The sequence below is a fragment of the Leptosomus discolor genome, chromosome 1, assembly GCF_034619465.1.
Source record: "Leptosomus discolor isolate bLepDis1 chromosome 1, bLepDis1.hap2, whole genome shotgun sequence".
Classification (NCBI taxonomy): domain Eukaryota; kingdom Metazoa; phylum Chordata; class Aves; order Leptosomiformes; family Leptosomidae; genus Leptosomus; species Leptosomus discolor.
The window spans coordinates 98,355,688-98,373,646 of NC_141391.1; the positions used below are offsets into that span (position 1 = coordinate 98,355,688).

General features: G+C 43.2%; 1 protein-coding gene across 1 annotated transcript in view; it reads right to left on the bottom strand.

Annotated features, from left to right (window-relative positions):
- Positions 1-9,306: 9,306 nt before the first annotated feature.
- SLC37A1 (solute carrier family 37 member 1) overlaps positions 9,307-17,959 on the bottom strand; it is a 34,418-nt gene continuing 25,765 nt past the window's right edge. Inside the window, exons 14-20 of the mRNA XM_086482201.1 lie at positions 16,228-16,313; positions 15,513-15,561; positions 14,617-14,690; positions 13,026-13,104; positions 12,362-12,459; positions 9,938-9,990; positions 9,307-9,322 (exon numbers count right to left, since the gene is read on the bottom strand). Of these exons, the coding sequence (XP_086338327.1) occupies positions 9,307-9,322; positions 9,938-9,990; positions 12,362-12,459; positions 13,026-13,104; positions 14,617-14,690; positions 15,513-15,561; positions 16,228-16,313 (455 nt within the window). The remainder of the gene's footprint in view (positions 9,323-9,937; positions 9,991-12,361; positions 12,460-13,025; positions 13,105-14,616; positions 14,691-15,512; positions 15,562-16,227; positions 16,314-17,959) is intronic.

The window sequence follows — 17,959 nt, forward strand, 5'->3', positions numbered from 1 at the left end:
TTTGCATCACTGAATATTATTTGTAGGCATTCCCACAGAGTCCTCCATGAGGACAGCCGAGCCTCCCACAAGATTAAGATATCCCGCCACCACCCGAGAGGAGCCACACACTCTCCTCACACCTTTGGAGTCCCATTTCTCCCCAGTGCTGCCGCTGCTGCTCTCTGGGTGCATCTGCTCTGTCTTTCTTTTGATGCGATGAAAACTTGAGAGCCTGCCAGCTTCAACCACCGGCTCTGCTTCACATCCTAAAGGTGAGGAGGTTTAAGCTCGGCCGAGTCTCAGGGGACAAAAAAATCCATCGTGGCAGATCACTTTGTGAAAGACAGGTATCTGTACAGGGAGCAAAGGATGCATGCTCCGAAACGATCCAGGATTTGATTCTGGGTGAATCAAAATGTAATTCACAATGTGATTACTTTGACAAACTTGCTTGAAAATAGACTCATGCCCCAGAATACTAAACTTGCTGGAAAGTCACACAGCACCCAAGCGCTTATTACATTCATTTTTTGGCCTAAAAAAATAAGACTAACAAGACAGGGTGGTTTGTTGTTGTTCTCAGCAGAACACATTAATGTGGATGATTTCAACTGTGCTTAAAAAACAGATACAGCAAAAAAGTTCCTGATGTTTGCAAGAATGCTTAAGGTGAACGTACCAGAGCTGCTAATCATCCATTTTGACTGCTTTTAAGGGTCTCGGAGGGCTGAAAAAACTGTGTATTGGAAGTAGCCTGTGCTTAGGAATAACACTTCCTTTCTGATGACACACAGAAATGACATTTAGATGCTGCTTTGATAGATGCATTATTTTATTAGAGGATTTCAAGCACAGGTAAATACAGTAGCTTTGTTTTCCCCATTACTATATGACTTACATCATCTGTAACATTTTTACCAAAAGGTCTCATTTCTAATGACAGTGAAAATTGTTCTGAGAACTAGATGTGTTAGTTCTGCTTCATATGTTCAAGGGATTTTATCAATTCATCATTTCTAGGTGCTTTGCTGGAGACTGATTTCATCATCTTAAAAAAATTATTTATTGAAACCTGGGGTAAGTTGAGTGTCTCGTGATTTGCCTGACAGTGAAGTGCACGGGAAGTTAGTCCGTCTAATGCAGCTCTAACACAGATATCAGTCCTAAACCGCACATTCGCAGGCTCCTCTGCCTGCAGGGCTGGTGACCCCTGTTTTGAGAACCACCGCTGTAAAAATCAGAGCAAGGACACCAGAAGGTTTCTCTCCATTTCTCTCCGCTTTCAGCAACCGCACCATTTTGTGAGCAGACACGCAGCCCAGCTGTGGTGGTGGATTCCCCTCGGTGCCAAGCACGTGAGCAATCTTCCTGACTTCCAACCCCCCGACACGGCCGAGAGGAAAGTTAAGAGCTGGCGCCAGCTGAATGCACACATGCTTGGGTGGGGCGACGGTCACAGCAGCATGGGAGACCCTGCATGCCATTTCAGCTCCTTCTTCTCTTTGGGAGACAGAACATGCTCTTGATACATTATTGTGACCTCTTCTGTTCTTTGTTAACAGGCTTTCTTCCTTTGTGTAACTGGAATGCTGCAGCCAGAGGAAAAGGGGGAGAAAGCTTTGTAAAGACTCCTAACATGGATGGCTAAACTGAATCCCACTGTACACCTATTGGTATAAAACCAAACCTGCAGATTCTGCCACGGACCGACACAACATTCAGCTGTTTCCTACCAGATGATCACAGCAATTTAAGAATAGATTCAGAACCTCCTGTACTTATTAAGCTGAAGCCTCACGTGGTCTGTGGTGAAATTGGGTGTTTCAGACTCAAATATAATACTCCATCCTCTGCACCAGAAGTAACATCACTGTGTCTGGCAGAAGATTCAGAAGAAACCCCCTCCTTCCAAAAGTTTTGCCTTTACATCACTCAGATACGATGGGCTGCCTATACTGACTATCCTTGGTATCACAAAAAAAGAGAATTTGAGAACTCAGAAATTACTGATCCTTTTGTGGCTTCTCTTTTGAGCTAGACTCCCTGTACGTATTGGGCAGTGAAATCCAGCCCTTTCAGCCTGATCCAGAGTTGTGCTGCAACTCACACGCACGCGCATTTGGATCCCTCTTGATTTAGCATATGAACTCAGGCTGCTGCTTTGAGTCCTGACCTCGATGCAAGGAGCTGCTGCTGGTTTCTGAACGGCCTCAGAAATTCAGGCAACCTCTTAAGGATTTGGGTATCAGATAAACTAGAAAAAAAAAATCAAACCTGCAGTGCCCAAGCCAGCAAGGACTTAAATAAAATGTTTGGGTTCTCCAAATGCTTGCCCCTGAGCTATACAAGCAAAAGGACAATCAGTTCCCAGGCGTAAAGGCTGGAAGGGATTTACACCTTCGCTGCAGTCTGTGAGTACAATCGCAACAGTACTTACAGTCGGGAAAGGTTAAGCAACTTACCTCGCCCGCTCTGCCGCGGTTCATCTACCCAACATCACCTCGCCAAGGTCTTGCCTTCCGTGAAACAAACAAAGAAATTAACTCAGTCATAGACGGCAGGCCACAAACAGCCATTTTTCTAACAAACATGAAATCTGCATTCCGTGATACTGTGAGAAACCTTACAAGCTCAAGGCCAGGTTTATGCAAGATGACGACCTCTAGGGGTGAGGAAAAATGAGAAATAATTTTTAGTTCAAATTTTTCTTTTGTATTTTTAAAAATACTCTGTAAATGTGATTAGAGCAGGTGAATCTATTAGTGTGATAGTAAATAAATGCAAATATCAGAGGAATGCAGGTTCCAGGATGTTTATTTTTGAAGCACTGCCTCCAGCCCCAAGCCTAGAATCAAGTAACTGCGGTAACCTGAAGATGATGGAAGTAATTCAAGGTGGGCTCCACATGGACAGGCCTGCACCTTGCCTGGAAAGGACATCCAAAATTTCAGCCCCACTCAGGTTTTCTACTAGCTGCTTATCCAACCCTGTGTCCAACCTGCCCTCACGTGAGCAAAGGAGCACGCTGATGCCAGGAAGTGAAAAGCCAACCGAATGCCGCTGGATGCAAGTCCCGTGACAGCTCCACAGGGATCTGCAGAAGCCCTTGGTGGCTGCAGCGCCAAGACAGGACATCACCCCAACCCTCACAGGCGTTTCTTACAATCACAGCAACCAACTGGCTCCTGGAGAGAAAAAAATAAAAATAAAAATTACAGGTGTGAGCACAAAACCACCAAACTTCAAATGAATCTGCTGGTAGTGGAAAAATCAGAAGGTTGCTCAGGCCAAAGCACCCGGGTATCTTGCAGGTTATGTAGACCTAAATAATATGTGGCAAGTGACCCGGCAGTTGCCCCGTTCCACATCCAGCCACGGCAGCCCTCTTTCCTTGGGGATGTCTCTCGGGAATCCCAGGCCCTCCAGAGGCAGGTGGGGAGAGCAGCCCCCTCGCTCCAGCCTGCAAACCCGCTCAGTGCACAGTACCTTTGGGGTGAGGTGGCTCTTCCCTTCTCCGTCTTTTTTAATCCCAACAACAGATTTTTCACCTCTCCGTCACAGTCAGCTCGGTCTTCTGTGCTTTGCAATTTTGCCATTATCCCATCCCACATTCACATTTCTATAGCACCTCAATTACACCCTGCATTTTAGTCATGCGTCATCACTTGACGTCCTCTTTCTTTTCATTTCCAAAATGGAACCATCTTTCTGTCTTCCCTTTTTTAATCTGTATCAAATTTTCCATACACAAAGGCCCTTGCTCTTTTTTAGATTAAACCTGATCAAGCTCTTGAATGCAGCCTTCCGCTGACTTATGCTGACGGTATTTCACTTCCCTTTACCTCCTTCATTTTTTTTAAAACCTCCCTGACGTGCAGATACACCTCTGGGGGAGGGTGGGTGGGACAGAAGACAGACTCATTTGTATTTATTTGCATCTGGATAGTTATTTAACGGCCACAAGCAAGGATATTCTATGGATGTGTGTACATACCTTTATTGTATGGCACAGAATACACGTATCAACCCTCAACCAGAAAGACAGTCCCTTATGAAGTGAAGTTGCAGCGTAAAGCATTCATGAAGACAGTTCTTAATTGTCTTCCATGTCTGAATGGCTGGAAAAGCCTGGAGCGAAGGCTGTAATCAGCCACCAGGAAGGAAATGTTTTTGCAACCCCAACTAAGTGAGACACGTTACCTTGTTCATCAGCCTTTTAACAGCGTTCCAATGTTTATACTTACAGGGCAGCACACCTTAGGTCAGTTTAGTGTCCTCCTCTGCCTGAAATAAACCACTGGACCATAGGGAGTATTGCGGAAATGTGGCGAAGTATTCGTCAGTTGCTTTTACAAGAGAAGGAGGGACAGAACCCCTACCCCCAGTATCATTGCAAAGTGAAGAAAACATCCTTAAAACCCTCTAGGTAAGTACAGCACCAAAAGAGACTTTTGATACATTTTTGACAGCTGATCTCCCAACACAGGAGATAAGAAGGTTCCCTGAAATATGCCTGAAGAAAGTTTGGCTCTTGCATTCACAGTTAACAGAGCTGCAAAAGTTTCACTACAGCAGAAGGGTAACTGGTATTCTACACCAAGAGAGAAATGCAGGGGACACAATAAAAATAGACCCCAAGCATCAGCTGCTGATGTTAACTAATTCTCGCCTTATTGCAAACTGGAAACAAACCAAAAGAAGGGAAATTAAAAAAAAAAAAAGGCGGGGGGGAAACAACAATTACAGCAATCGAGTTGAATAAACTCTTGAGGCAGCAGGACACGTAACACAGCGTTAAGGTCACTGGACACGAGGCTGCAGCAAACCAGCTGTTAAATCCTCCCCTTCCCCCTCCCCAGCTTTAAGAATGACAGTCAGATATTTAACTCAGCATGGCAGAAAATGTAGTTCAAGGTGACCAAAGCCCCAGAGCATGTGGAGTCCAACCTCCCAGTGAGCGGTCTACAGGCCCTCCACAGGCTCAGCAGGCTGCAGGAGGAGGGCAGGAGGAAGAGTCCGTACCATCGCGTGGCTAGTTTAGCAGAGAGCAAAACAAAATCAAAACAGACTTGCTGTAAGGTGAAAGTGACGTAGTTCAGCAACCAGAACATCGTATCAGATAAACTCTGAGGTTGGGACAAATCATGAAATAATCTAATCTAATCTAACCTCCTGTATAATATGCAGGCCATAAAATTTCATTCAGACCAGAGAACATTACTGTTACCAATTCCGGGCCTCATAATTTAATGGGTTTGTAAACAATCTTCCTCAAATTAATTCCATACGAAGAACAGTCCCCTCCAATAGCTCTAAACATCCTCTGATTTCATTTATAACATCTCCTGTCTACCTAGTTTTGAGCAGCATTTCTCATACAAACAACCTCACTCGTCAGTCAATGGAGAAACCTATCAGCAGCAACCAAACAGATTGCCAAGTGTAAACGTGACGAGGTCAGCCAAAGTCTGAGGCAGCGTGACATTGGCACAAACACACGTAGAGGATTGCCATTGTTATTCTAAGGGTATTACACCAGAAACACAGGCAATAACCTCCCGAAGGGCATGGCAGAATCCCTTCTGGAATTTCCTAACCAGCAAAACACACAGGAGCTGGTGTATCAGTGCACGGAGCAGGATAGCAGTTCAACTTAAGAGGCAAAAGAAGTCTCCAAGCGACCTGCGAATACACCACCACCACCTTCCTATCCATTCATCTTTTCCCCACCCCATAAACACTTCCCACCCTTCCCACACACAATGGAGACAAACCTCCACTGCAGCGCGTCCAGCAACAGCCAGGGCGCTCACGAGGGTACAAGTACGCTGCGGGAGGCTTCTGGTCTGAATCAGCCAGACCAGAAACTTGGGTCCTTCTATAAGATGCCCCAGCTATTATTTGCCTATTCCTGGGAGACAATTTGGGCACATTTTGATGAGGAATTTCTGTCCAAGACCCTCAGACATCTTTTTCTAACCAGAAATTGTTTTCCTTTCCAAGCAGTTTTTCCCCAGTGTATCTGTCATTTGGACATTGTGTCTTTGGTAGAGGCACACAAGCCCCATCAAACATTGGAACAGAATCAAGACAATAAATGTTCAAGATGATTAGAGCTAGAGAGAAAAGACGAAGCTCTTCGATTCCAATTCCATATCAATTGAAGAGCAAGCAAAGCAGACAACAAAAAAAAAGTCACCCTAAAGCTATGCTGTAGGAGCTGGACTTAAGTCTCTGACTCAGGTGAGTGTCCTCCTTCCCTACTAGACCAAAACAAGTAAGCAGAATATACCCATCCGATGCAGCTGGTCGGAAACACTGGTGTTGTACAACCCACAATCCTATGAAATGAAAAAAATTACATGTTCAAGTTGAGAAGGGCGCTATTTTCAAAACAAAAGGCTCTAATTTGTTCTCCTGATGAACCATTTTCATTACCCTCACAAGACACAGGAGCACTGTCCCAGCAGGGATGTCTATCCTTCCAACCAATACATGGAGCATTTCTTCACAGAGTTCTAAAAGATGAAGTAATCAACATTTCTCATTTTAGAGTAGAATCTATTTTTATTCAACACAGGACGGTAAATGGATGAAATCCACAATAACCAGCATTAAAAAACAACAAACAAACCCTGCAGCCATACTGAAATTTGGCTCTACCTACTGGTCACTCACATTTCTACATACAAAATTTCGTTAGTCTTGCTCATTTCCAGACTAAGGGGCACTGACACCCGATAACACACAGTTTATTCACAACTTGGGGGACCTTAAAGGTTGTTACAAAAGAAAAGCAAACCTTTCTCTTTTTGCCCAACAAATTTGTGGCTGGAACTGAAATGCTGCACATCAGCAAGGAAGAAGACTTCAGCACGCTAAGAGTCCCAGCTCCCGCCTACAATGGATGGAAAGAAGGACTCAGCCCCGCACCTCCAATGTTGTCATCATCCCATACCCGAGTCACTGCAGTGCAAAAGCTATTCAAATAAATAAATAAATAACAGCAGCTGCCTGTAAACAAGTTTTACAACGAGTAAAACACATAAAACCCAAACCCCAGTTAAATATCTTTACAAACTGTACCTGTTAAAATACAACTGAAAGCATTTAACCTAAGACTTCAGCCCATAGGGAACAGCCTCTCAAAATCTGCGCACAGCAGAGTTTAAATTGTTTCGATAAGCTAATACCCAGCTCTACATAACTTTTGGGGGGGAAGGGATTGTCATCGTCAGCTGAAGACATCCTCCATCCCTCCCTCCTCACACAGCCATTGAAGACGTGCCAGTACAGCTGTTTTGGCGTTGCAATGCTATTTTTTCCCCCCATCAGAGGCTAGATCAGTCCCCTGGTCTGGCTAGCAATCCCCGAGAGCCAGCCTGGCTGAGTGAGGGGCAGTGTGCCACGCCACCGGGATGGAAGCCCTTTCAAGCAACATCGCTGCAGAATTCCGCCGCATTTAACTACAGCCCACAGCCCAAATGCAGCATGGATCTGTGAAGTCACACGTTGAGTATCCCCACCAGTCTCAACAGGTTTACTCAAAATGTGTGAAGTTGGCCATTCATCTAAGTGACTGCAGGGTCAGGCCCTACATAGAGCACTCACTTGCAAGGACTTTGGTACCTTCCTTAAGTCTTTGTGGGAGTGAGGTCTTCCCTGTGCCTCTGTTCAGCAAACCAGTTAAAAACGAACACATTCTTACACTGTTCAAGTCAGGCATAAAGCATGTGCTGAATCAAACCAGTGAAATAACTCATCAAAGACTGAAGAATTACAAAACATCCCTGGAAATTCAGTGTTGTGCCAGCACATGGAACACAACACCAGCAGCTGATGAGACATTTCTCCATACTTTGCAGGACTATTTCAGAGTGTGCTGTTTTGTTAATCAACTGTAAAGACCACTGCACTGTTTCAGAAAACCTAGAGCATAGTTCAGAACAAGACACAGGCCTAGAGCTTTAATAAATATGGTTAAGAATAATACAACAGTGTAAATTATCTAGCCTTCATGATTGAAGTATAAACACCTCATACAAAAAAATTCCATTTTACTTTGTACATCTTTAAAAAAAAATAATCACAGAAACACCTCTCTTGCAAAGGAGACAGCTGTACAAAGAAATGATATGTTTTGAAGACATTAAACTGTCTACTTGCTGGGTAACACTAGTTATTGAAATGTTCTCTTACAACCTACCTCCTAATTCATTTTTCCTTTTCTGCTATTTTGGCTCCAAATCTGAAATTCAGAGCCACTTGAAATTAGCCACCTGAAAGAGACTTCTGGTTATTAAGGCCCTGATCCGACGATGACTTCCATGTGCGCACACCAGCACCGAAATCGGGGAGTACCCAACGGAGATCGGTGAGGCAACGGGCACTAAAGCAGCTCATCTGTTCAATCCTGTAGTGCTGAAGCATGACAGCTCACAGTCCTCTGCCACCCCAAAGGAACCACCTCTCAGCTCAACCCAGCCTCGTGGAGCAGCACAACAATTACGTGACGTTTGCACAATCAGTTTATAAGGCCCTGAAAATCACTAGAGCCTCCCACTGGAAATTTTGAGTCATAATCTACTTTTTGTGGCTTATGACTCCTTTTTGCACAATCCTAACTGAGGACTAACATCCACCTAGAGAGTCTGTGAACACTGCTAACCGCGGTACACCGCAACGGTAAATTCCATTTCATTACCTACCAAGAGGCTGGACGTTGTCCTTGGGATTACAAGTAGGACCGTAGTTAAAAGCTAATAATATGGTGAGGTTATTATTGTCTGAGCAGCTTCAAAATGCTAACAGCAGCGCATCTTAATAACCAGCTGGTATTGTCCTCTATAAAGCGGTGCCCTCGATGCGTGCAAGGTGACACACAGGATACCTACTTTCCTCACTGACACTGGGACACTTCACTGCCAGGCTGTTATGACTTCAACTTCCTTCTGCTCTAGTGCTGACTCGTTTTTTGGAAAAATACACAGTTCGGCATTTTAATTAAAAACATCCTATCAAAAGAAATAAAAAGGCACTTGGTATTTCTCTTTGGCTCAGTTGAGGCGCGCTGCTAAAACCTTCCCACAGTTCCTGCGTCTTCATCTGATGAACAGTTGCCGTCCTGAGGTACTTATTCATGTGCAAAAATAAGAGCTTCAGGCATTTACCGGTTGCATTTCTCACACTGCTTCCAGTAAATGTGCAAAGTTCTTCGCCAAACAGAATCTCTTAAACATAGAATAATGCATCCCATGAAGTTTGTTTTTCAGGGAAGAGCTCTGATCACGGACACAGTCCTTATTCCAAACCTGGTCTCGCAGCTCAGTGTTCTTTAAACCTGGGAAAGAACAGCAACCAGGGAGGAAAAGTTAAGCCGTGAGGCATAACAGCCACTAACTTCAAGATGCAGGATCCATCCCGTGCCATGTGTTTTTCTATTCTCTGTCCATTTTACTTCTCCAGAACTACAACCAAAAGGCTCAATTGAGGTTTTGTGTATGCAAGTGTAACCCCACTGATTCAGTGGAATTTTTTTTTTTTTTTCCTCAATTCAAACCACTGTAAATTCAGAGTCACCCTTTCTTTTAAGGAGACCTTTTGGAAAAAGTTATATTTAAAATTACTACGCAAACACACAGCAAGCAATTGAGTAGCTTCTTATTCCCCACCTGCATGCTCCACGATGAAACACAGGAATATTACATATTTGGGAAAAAACAAACCGTAACCAAGAGACTGTGACAGAGATGTGTTTTCAGATACTTTTCAAAATAAGATGTTCTAAAGAAAAATGTTCATGATTTGAAAACATCAAACTGAGATTAGTCTTTTGAAGGAAAATTACATAGAAACAGTAGCACGTTTGGTGTTACATCTAGGTATTACGGGGCAAAGGCTTAGTAACGTGTTTTTAAACTGTTATCAAAGAGCAACTGCCAGGCATAACACTTACAGGGTATGATCTGTGTTGCACCGAAGCTCCTTCTGAATAAGACGGAGTAAGAACTGTAAAAACAGTCACAATATCTGTGTTAACATCTATACAGATATATAAATTAGCTAAGTTTCAGGATAAGTTGTTCACTGTTACTCAAATACTTCCTCACTTAAAACATTACCCCGTAACGCTGAACTCAGTTTTAAAAAAAAAATAAAAATAAAAATTAAAAGACATACAGATGCTCAGTCAATGTTTGGAAGAGGAGTTTTCACAATGAATAGGCAAGAGGAAAATCATTTCCTTCTCGCACCACAGATAACAATTTCTTTGTAAAAAAACAGAACGGCTTTCCGAAGTTAGAGCAGACGTGTAAAGAAACCAGCAGAGGGAACCCAAGACTTCAAGAAAACATGGCAGACAGAAATTTTGGAGCATAAAAGTATTTTAGCTGCTATTCTGAAAAACAACTGTTTGTGTGAAAAGCTTTAACCACACAATTAGTCAGATGAGTAAAGTCAGTCACGTTTACTCGCCTGCGCAGGATCAGGACTTTCAAGTGCACTTTAAAAGGTGTACTAAGAAGTACCCAGGAAAGTGATTTTACAAGTAAAATTTGATGATTCCCATGTATATTAAAGACAGAGTTAGAACTTCCAGGGTTCCTCACTGTTACAAGTTTCCTTATCCCCAGAGTCTCACTGATATAAATGCAAGTTTCTTCACTATTACAAGTATTGGTGTTTTAAGAAATTAAATGTAACATTTCAGATGTATGGGATTGGCCAATAAAGACAGATCTGAATACCATGTAAAGAGGCTAAAGCCCCTCCAGATATCTTTGAAGAAATAACATTTGAACACAGGCATCTATATGCTGCACTGCAAAGAACAGGAAAAACAGAACAGGAGTTACAAAAACCAGGGTTTATTAAAACAGCACAGAGTCAGCCCTCTCAAAACCAGAGCTTTACAAAGGCATTTTAACTGATACTGCAAAGAAACATGGGATTTTTTAATTTGGTTTTAATAAATAACTATAAAGGAAAAAAAAATAAACCAACCAACCAACAGAGCTTTAAGCCTACTTAGGAAAACTATGACAACCTCCCAAACGTCCCTCTGCACCATGGAATACCCAACACTGAAAACAGCACAGATCAGCATTTATAGAGCTGCTGACTACCAGTGGCAACATACTTCAACTACTAATTTACCTAATTTATTTACTTAATTTCCAGAGATTTCACATCTTAAATGTGGAAGGATTTACTTTAAAGTTTTGGGGTTAACTTGAATTTAGAAAAATAAAACCTCAATCAGAACTCAAAGCAAGACTTTCTGCTTTTCTTGTGTCAGGAAAGAGTGGTCTGACACACTCACTACATTAGCTCCTCTGCAGGAGCACAGAGCTCAGTGCAATACCATGCAGGCATGGGGCTTTGTCTGGGCACAGCCACTACAGAGGAAGGGGTATTTCTGAAGTGTTTCACAGTCACCCTGCCCTTTCATGAGCACTTCCAGCCAGGGCTTCAAAAGGAGAGGATAAGCAGGTGACACTTCAGGACATCTCTGAGGCAGTCCCAGCAGCACTCTGCTCTGCTGGAGAACAAAGCTGGTACAGGCGCCTGCCAGGGAAACCTGTGGCAAACGGAAAAACGCAGCCTACGGGCTAATCTACAGGTGGGTGCAGCAAGACTGACTTCAAAAGGTACAGCAAGACTCGCCTTGCCTCATCTTGCGTCTTCTTCGGTCTTTAAAAGCAAAGCAGAGCAAGTCAGAAGTGAAAAAAAGAACGCCAAGACCTTTTCAGATCTTTCTATCAATCACACAGCATCTCAGACAGGAGAAAAAAGGAAAATGGACGTGATTTGTATCAAGCCACCACGTGCGTGTTGCACTCCTTTTCCCTAAACATCTGCTCCTGGTTACCGTCAGAAGTTAGGATGCCAGTTTTTCATCTAACCCAGTCCAGCAGTTTTAGGGCCCATCTGGAGAATTTGATGTATTAACTTTCAACAGCTTCATTATCGTGGTGGGTTTGGTGATACAGCAATGTAGCAAAACATTTGCTACCGCTTCGCTAAACCGGCTTTAAAGAAAACAGAAGTAATTCTTCCGTGAGTGGAATCTGAGGCATCTTCTAGGTCTACATATGAAGGTTTACTTAAAATTATTCCTGCTGTAATCTGCTCAGGCAGCAATTAACAGATGTGTATTTGCTCAGGAATTGAAGTGCATCAGAACTAATCTCCACTTTTGATTAAAATTAGATGAGAATTTAAAAATGAGCAGATTTGCTCTTTAATTGAAAATCTCCTACACAATTGGAAGTTTCCTATAAGATGGAGTATTGAAATTGCAAAAGGAAAAACTGCATTTTAAGATAGTTCAGCACAAAGGAGACACACGACAACCAAGTAGTATTTTTAGACTTACTAGCAAGGCACATGCATCTGCCACCATGAGCATGTAAAACACGTTGTTCCAACCAGATGGGGAAATGAGACCAGCTAAGAGAGGCCCCAAAGCCGCACCTAAAATACAATATCGATATTATCAGAATGATGCAATGTAAAATTTATGACGCTGACAGATAGTTGGAAGATCAATTTCCCCACCTAGTCAACTCAGTATTACCTTATGTAGAAAAAGGTCGCAGAAAGTGCGAAACATTATTGGTACAGCTGCCAGCCAAAGGGAAACCTAGCGCAGGGGAAGCTGGAAGACTAGAAGTTTGAGAATGCCTGCTTTGGCTCAACAAAATGCCCATCCAGTACCAAGCCGAAACCTACTTAATTTTCCCTTCCACATACCAGGGCGGAGGGCATGAACAAAATATCCCTGATCTCAGAAACAGCCCAACGGCATCTACAGACAGTATTGCTGTCTGGGCCCAGTGTCAGTCTACCACCTTCCTCCTTCTTCCCCTCTGCAGGTATGGGACCACTAGAGAGGTTTAAGGCTAAGCTTGCTCTACTCCCCATTCCCAAAGCTGTACTGAGTCCTGGCAAAACGTGAACTGGAGGGAGCTTAGTTTCTCGAAGATTCTTTGTTTTAACCTACCACAGCTAAGGCAGGCTACCTTACAGCTCTGGCTTACCTACAGATCCTGTTCCATCGATGATTGCTGTCACGGTGGACAGGGCTCTCGCATTCCCTTTCAGGCTTTTATGGGTACCCTGAAGTGACAAAGACTGCTTAGACCCATCCTGAGCTGAACTCCAAAAAAGTCCTCACAACATCATCTAGCTCACACCCCTCCAGGTTAGATGCACATTGTGAAGACGCCTTAAATATCGTAGATCAGACCCTTTTATCACCACTTAAAGAAGCCCTGTACTCCATCAACCTGTTGCCTACATGTTCTCCTTTATTAAATGTTATTTAAACCACAGGAGTCAAGGAGTTTTCTGTTCTGCACATTGTGGATTCAAGCAACAGGGACAGCACTTCAGCTTTGCATTATGCTGCAAGGCTGTTTCCATGGCCTTCTTTTTCCTTGATAATACAGCAAAGCTCTGCGGAACGGTAACAACAACAACAACAACAACAACAACAGATCACTGCTGTGACAGGAATACTGGAGTACCAGAATTACCAGAAGTATGGATATATACATTGACATGCCAATTCAGAGAATTCTTCAGCCAAAAGAAGCTGTTCAGTTCCAACTTTAGAAGTCAGGTCTTTGGAACAGAACAAATAAAGGGAGTGACTTAGTAGAAAGACAGAGAAACTGAATAGTTCAGAGAACCACTAATAAAAGACAGTCCTTTATCTCCAGTACACTGAGGAGAATCTAGTCAGGTAATCAGCAATTTACATTTGCTTGTGTCAGATGTTTGACTAGGAACTGGTTGGCAGTTTCAATCCTCTTCTCAAGGGCCAGGTAGGGATCTCATGATGTCAGGCCTCACTTTCTAGCTAGGAGTCCCTTCAACAAGGCTAAGGACAATGCATGGTGGCCACCTTTGTATTGCCAAGACCTCCAGGCCAAGGACAGGGCTCCAGGGGACATCCAGAGATTTCTGTTCCATTCCTTTCCCTATATTTAGAGCATTTGTTGTTAGAGGACTTTCACTTCTTGCTTGCTGCCTTAAGGAACCCACACCTTTGAAAGCAACCTTCCAAGGCCGACCTAACAAAAGGTACCAGGGTCAATGTTTGCGCATGGCATTTGTCACTTGGCTGACCTGGTCCAGCTGGAAGTGCTGGCAACCAGAGTCACTGTACAAGAAAGGGCAGAGCGTAGCACTGGCAAAAGTAAAGGTATGTGGCAGGCATAGCTTTCTGCACTGATGGGAATTAAGTCTCCAGCTCATCTCTCACACAGATACAGCTCCTCCCCTCATTTAAAGATGCAAAGTGTAAAAGGGGAGAAGGTGTCTGTACAGAGACCTGGCTTTCCATGCAACCTTCACATTCACTTTGGGCTGTCACCTACGAGATTTGGTCTGTCTTGTTAATAGGCAAGGATAATTTAGAAGCCTCTCACGAGCATGACACTTATTCATACCAATACACAAACTTTGAAACAATCTCAATGGCTGAGTTCAGCACTGCCTACCCAGCTCCTTATCCCTTTGCTTTGGGACAACGCAGCCCCTTCACTGATGACCCTGCGGACGTCAAAGGGCTCTCTCTGGAGGCCAAAGCTGCTACTCTGGAAGCAGAGGGGAAGCCAAACTCACCAAGTCGGCAGAGACAGCAGTGGTGATCAGTGCATAAGGGCCATTCACCAGGGCACCACTGATAAGCAGCATCACTGTTGCAAGTTGACAAAAATGGGAAATGTGAGTTGCCCGAAAGACTGTTAACCATAACAACAGGAGACATCATAGCCTGTGGTTCTCAAACGGTTTAATCCATCCTTGGCTCCCCTGACCCCATTACAGAATTGGGAAAGGACGAAAACCAACATACATTCCCATCTCCCTTCAATGCTTACTCCACAATGTGAATTACAAATATAACAGGAGATGGGGCCGAGTCAAAAGGCACTTCCCAGGGCCTTTATTGATCCTGGTAGGTCAGAGAAAAGGGAAAAACTGACCCTAAGAGCAGGATGCTCACAGGATCCACCCATAAGCCCTTTCTCTGCTTGTACAGCACCAAGCACCAGAGGACCCTAAAACTTAACAAGGTCTTTAGGTAGGTGAGACACTACTGTCAGCACTTGTGTTTCAACTTCTGTTTTGAGGTAACAGATAGAAAGCCAAAAGTGAATTCAGTCTATACAAGTAAAATTAATCTTGCTGTCAAAAGTACTACAAGTAATCCTTAAACACCTCTGACATTTGGCATGAGGAACGTAATAAAGCCTGTGCTGACACAACAAGCTCCAGAAAGAAGACTAACGATATTAACTAAGTCACTGTTCTCATGCCACCCTTTACTCATTTCCTAGCCCCCCTGTTCCTCACCCTGTAAAAAGCCTGCAAGACAAAGTCTAGGGAATTTGATTCAATGCTTCCTCCTCTCACAGAAAATATAAAATAAAAATAAATTTAAAAAAAAAAGTGCATCAAAGGATCGTAAATGAAAAGTCCACAGAAAGCCAGGCAGAAAATAATGTAAAAATACTCACCTACAGTAGCCTCAAGGCCCATTTTACTGACTGTAGAGAACATGTACAACTGTAAAGATGAAAAAGCAAACATGTTGAATACCAATATATGGACTAATCCTAGGTTCCCCATTTTCCCCATGTTAACTACAAAAAATAAAAAAAAAATTAAAAAAAAGAATCTTAGTTGGTATTATGTGAAAGCTAGTTCTAGGTTTTACTAAACCGTTTTAGACCACAGCAGAACGACTGTTTAATTGGACACAGGAGGTAGATAAGGGGTATGCTCCTATTCCTCTGTATGCCCTGTAGAGGAAAGGGATGTGTTATGAGACCACTCAATTTTAAACTCTCGAATTGCTAGCTTCAACACAGCACAGAATACTGTTCACAAAAGAATATCTCATATGTCCAACTGTCACTTTTCCAACAGTTATAGCACAGCAATTTCAGCTTTTGAGCAGCTAAAATTCTGGCTAAGAACTGAACATCAAATTTTACAAGGGAGTGATAAACTTCCCGTATAATTCTGTCACAAGCAATACATCAGATTCATTTGCTCGTTTAGCAAAGACAGGCCCAATGTCTACACTTGCTCAAACGCTTGACTCTTCATGTCAGCTTTTAACCTGGCCCAAACTCTTTATATCCAAGTTAGAAGATGCTGCCTGCACAGCTTCCCAATGAATGCCGTCAAAGTCTCAGCCCCAGCTATAAGAGAGGGGCAAACTCTTACTGTGGGTGCTGCAAGCAACAACATCATTCCGCAGGTTGATGCCCTCTTCTCCAGCCTGTCTGAAATCAGGCCTGCCAAAATTCCACCTGAAAGAAGAGATAACGTGTGTGAGGAAAACACTCAGTGCATGTTTTACACAAAACCTATCAGTTATACTCAATGAAACCCAACCCAGATTAAAACAATAGGAAAAACTTTTAATGTACTGTTATACACAGCAGCACAGAGCATGAGACTGACAACATAATTTGCACTTAGCAATATCCTTAACCCAACTGGTTTTGACTTGGAAGATAACAACAGCAGACAGTTGCTCTTCCTCATTGTTTATTCCAACTAAACATCCAAGATGACAGGGGTGGGGGCGGAATAGAGGCAGAAGAAATACTTAGAAATCATTGTTCTGCTGCTTTTGAATGCAAATGCCTTTTCACTAGGTGCCACATGACCCCACTGCTGGCATTCTGGAATCCAGCTGTGCCCAGCTACTCACTGGTCTCTCAACTCCTCACACGCAACAGCAAACTTGGCTTTCGAGTGCTCTGTCCATGTTGCACTGCAGCCAGGGGAAATGACCTATTCTAGATCTTGGGGCAAATGAAATATTTGGTTTTCTCTCCAGGTAGTCACTCCAGGGTCTTTAATTTTCCCTACTGCTTGTCTTTGCCAATGACTGTACACAGAAGTACTAATTGGACCTCGTGGCAGGAGGAGGCTAGAAGGCCTGAGGGAAGGAGCTGCCAAAATGATATAAAGGGAACTTGACACAGGGAGAAGGAAAGAAGTTCTCTGGATTCTCTGGATTCCTAAATACTGCTGGGCCTGCCTCTCCCTTCCCAGCTGCCCATCTCCAAAGTGCTCACATTCCACTTGAATTTAAATGTAGAGGCCAAAGGTCCAAGCAGCACCGGCACACTGTTAAGCTTGTCTTCACAGCGGAAAAAGATGCTGCTGAAAGAAGTCACTCACATCTCTAAGGTGCTACTGACTCTGGCCTCTAGTTGTCTGGGATGAAATAAGCAGTGAGAAATGGCAGAAGTCACATCCAGCACAAGACTATAACAGTAACTGCAACACACCTTGACACCTGCATCTTGAACTACCAGGGTCTACACAGCTCTTAACCCAGTGAAACTTCATCATGAGCATTGTTTTCCAACAGACTGATAGAGGGCTTATTTTCATAAGGAAAGGGGGAAAGGTGGAGAGGAAATGGCTCTGTGTGTGTGTGTGATAAATCAACCAGGCATCAAGATGACGATGCTTGTTTTATTGTGAGCTATACTGTCTGCACTGGCATAAAAAATTAATTATTCAGGGGTGACCTCACAAATTACAAAGGAATAGTCTCATCCCTATTATTATTACAATCTCCCAAGTTTATCACATACAGTTACATGAGGCATCAAGAAAAAAAAAAAAACACAAAACACCTGTGGCCATTCAACTCTGTGCTCACAAAAACCAAACAGCATAAGCTGGGTTAGTTCTGTTATGCTAGAGTGACAAAAGGAAGATATTTTGACAGATGGAGTGACCAAGACCCATGGGCCAGAGCTGATGGAGCTGAAAGATTCCATAATATTTGGCTTTTGCAATCTGTACTGGACAATATCATTGGTTAAGTTTTCAACATCCAACGCAGCTGTCAGCTTAGTACCTTTACTGCCACTCTTCTTCAGTAGACATAAGGCACAAGGACTAACAATACATGGAAGCTGTGTATACTACA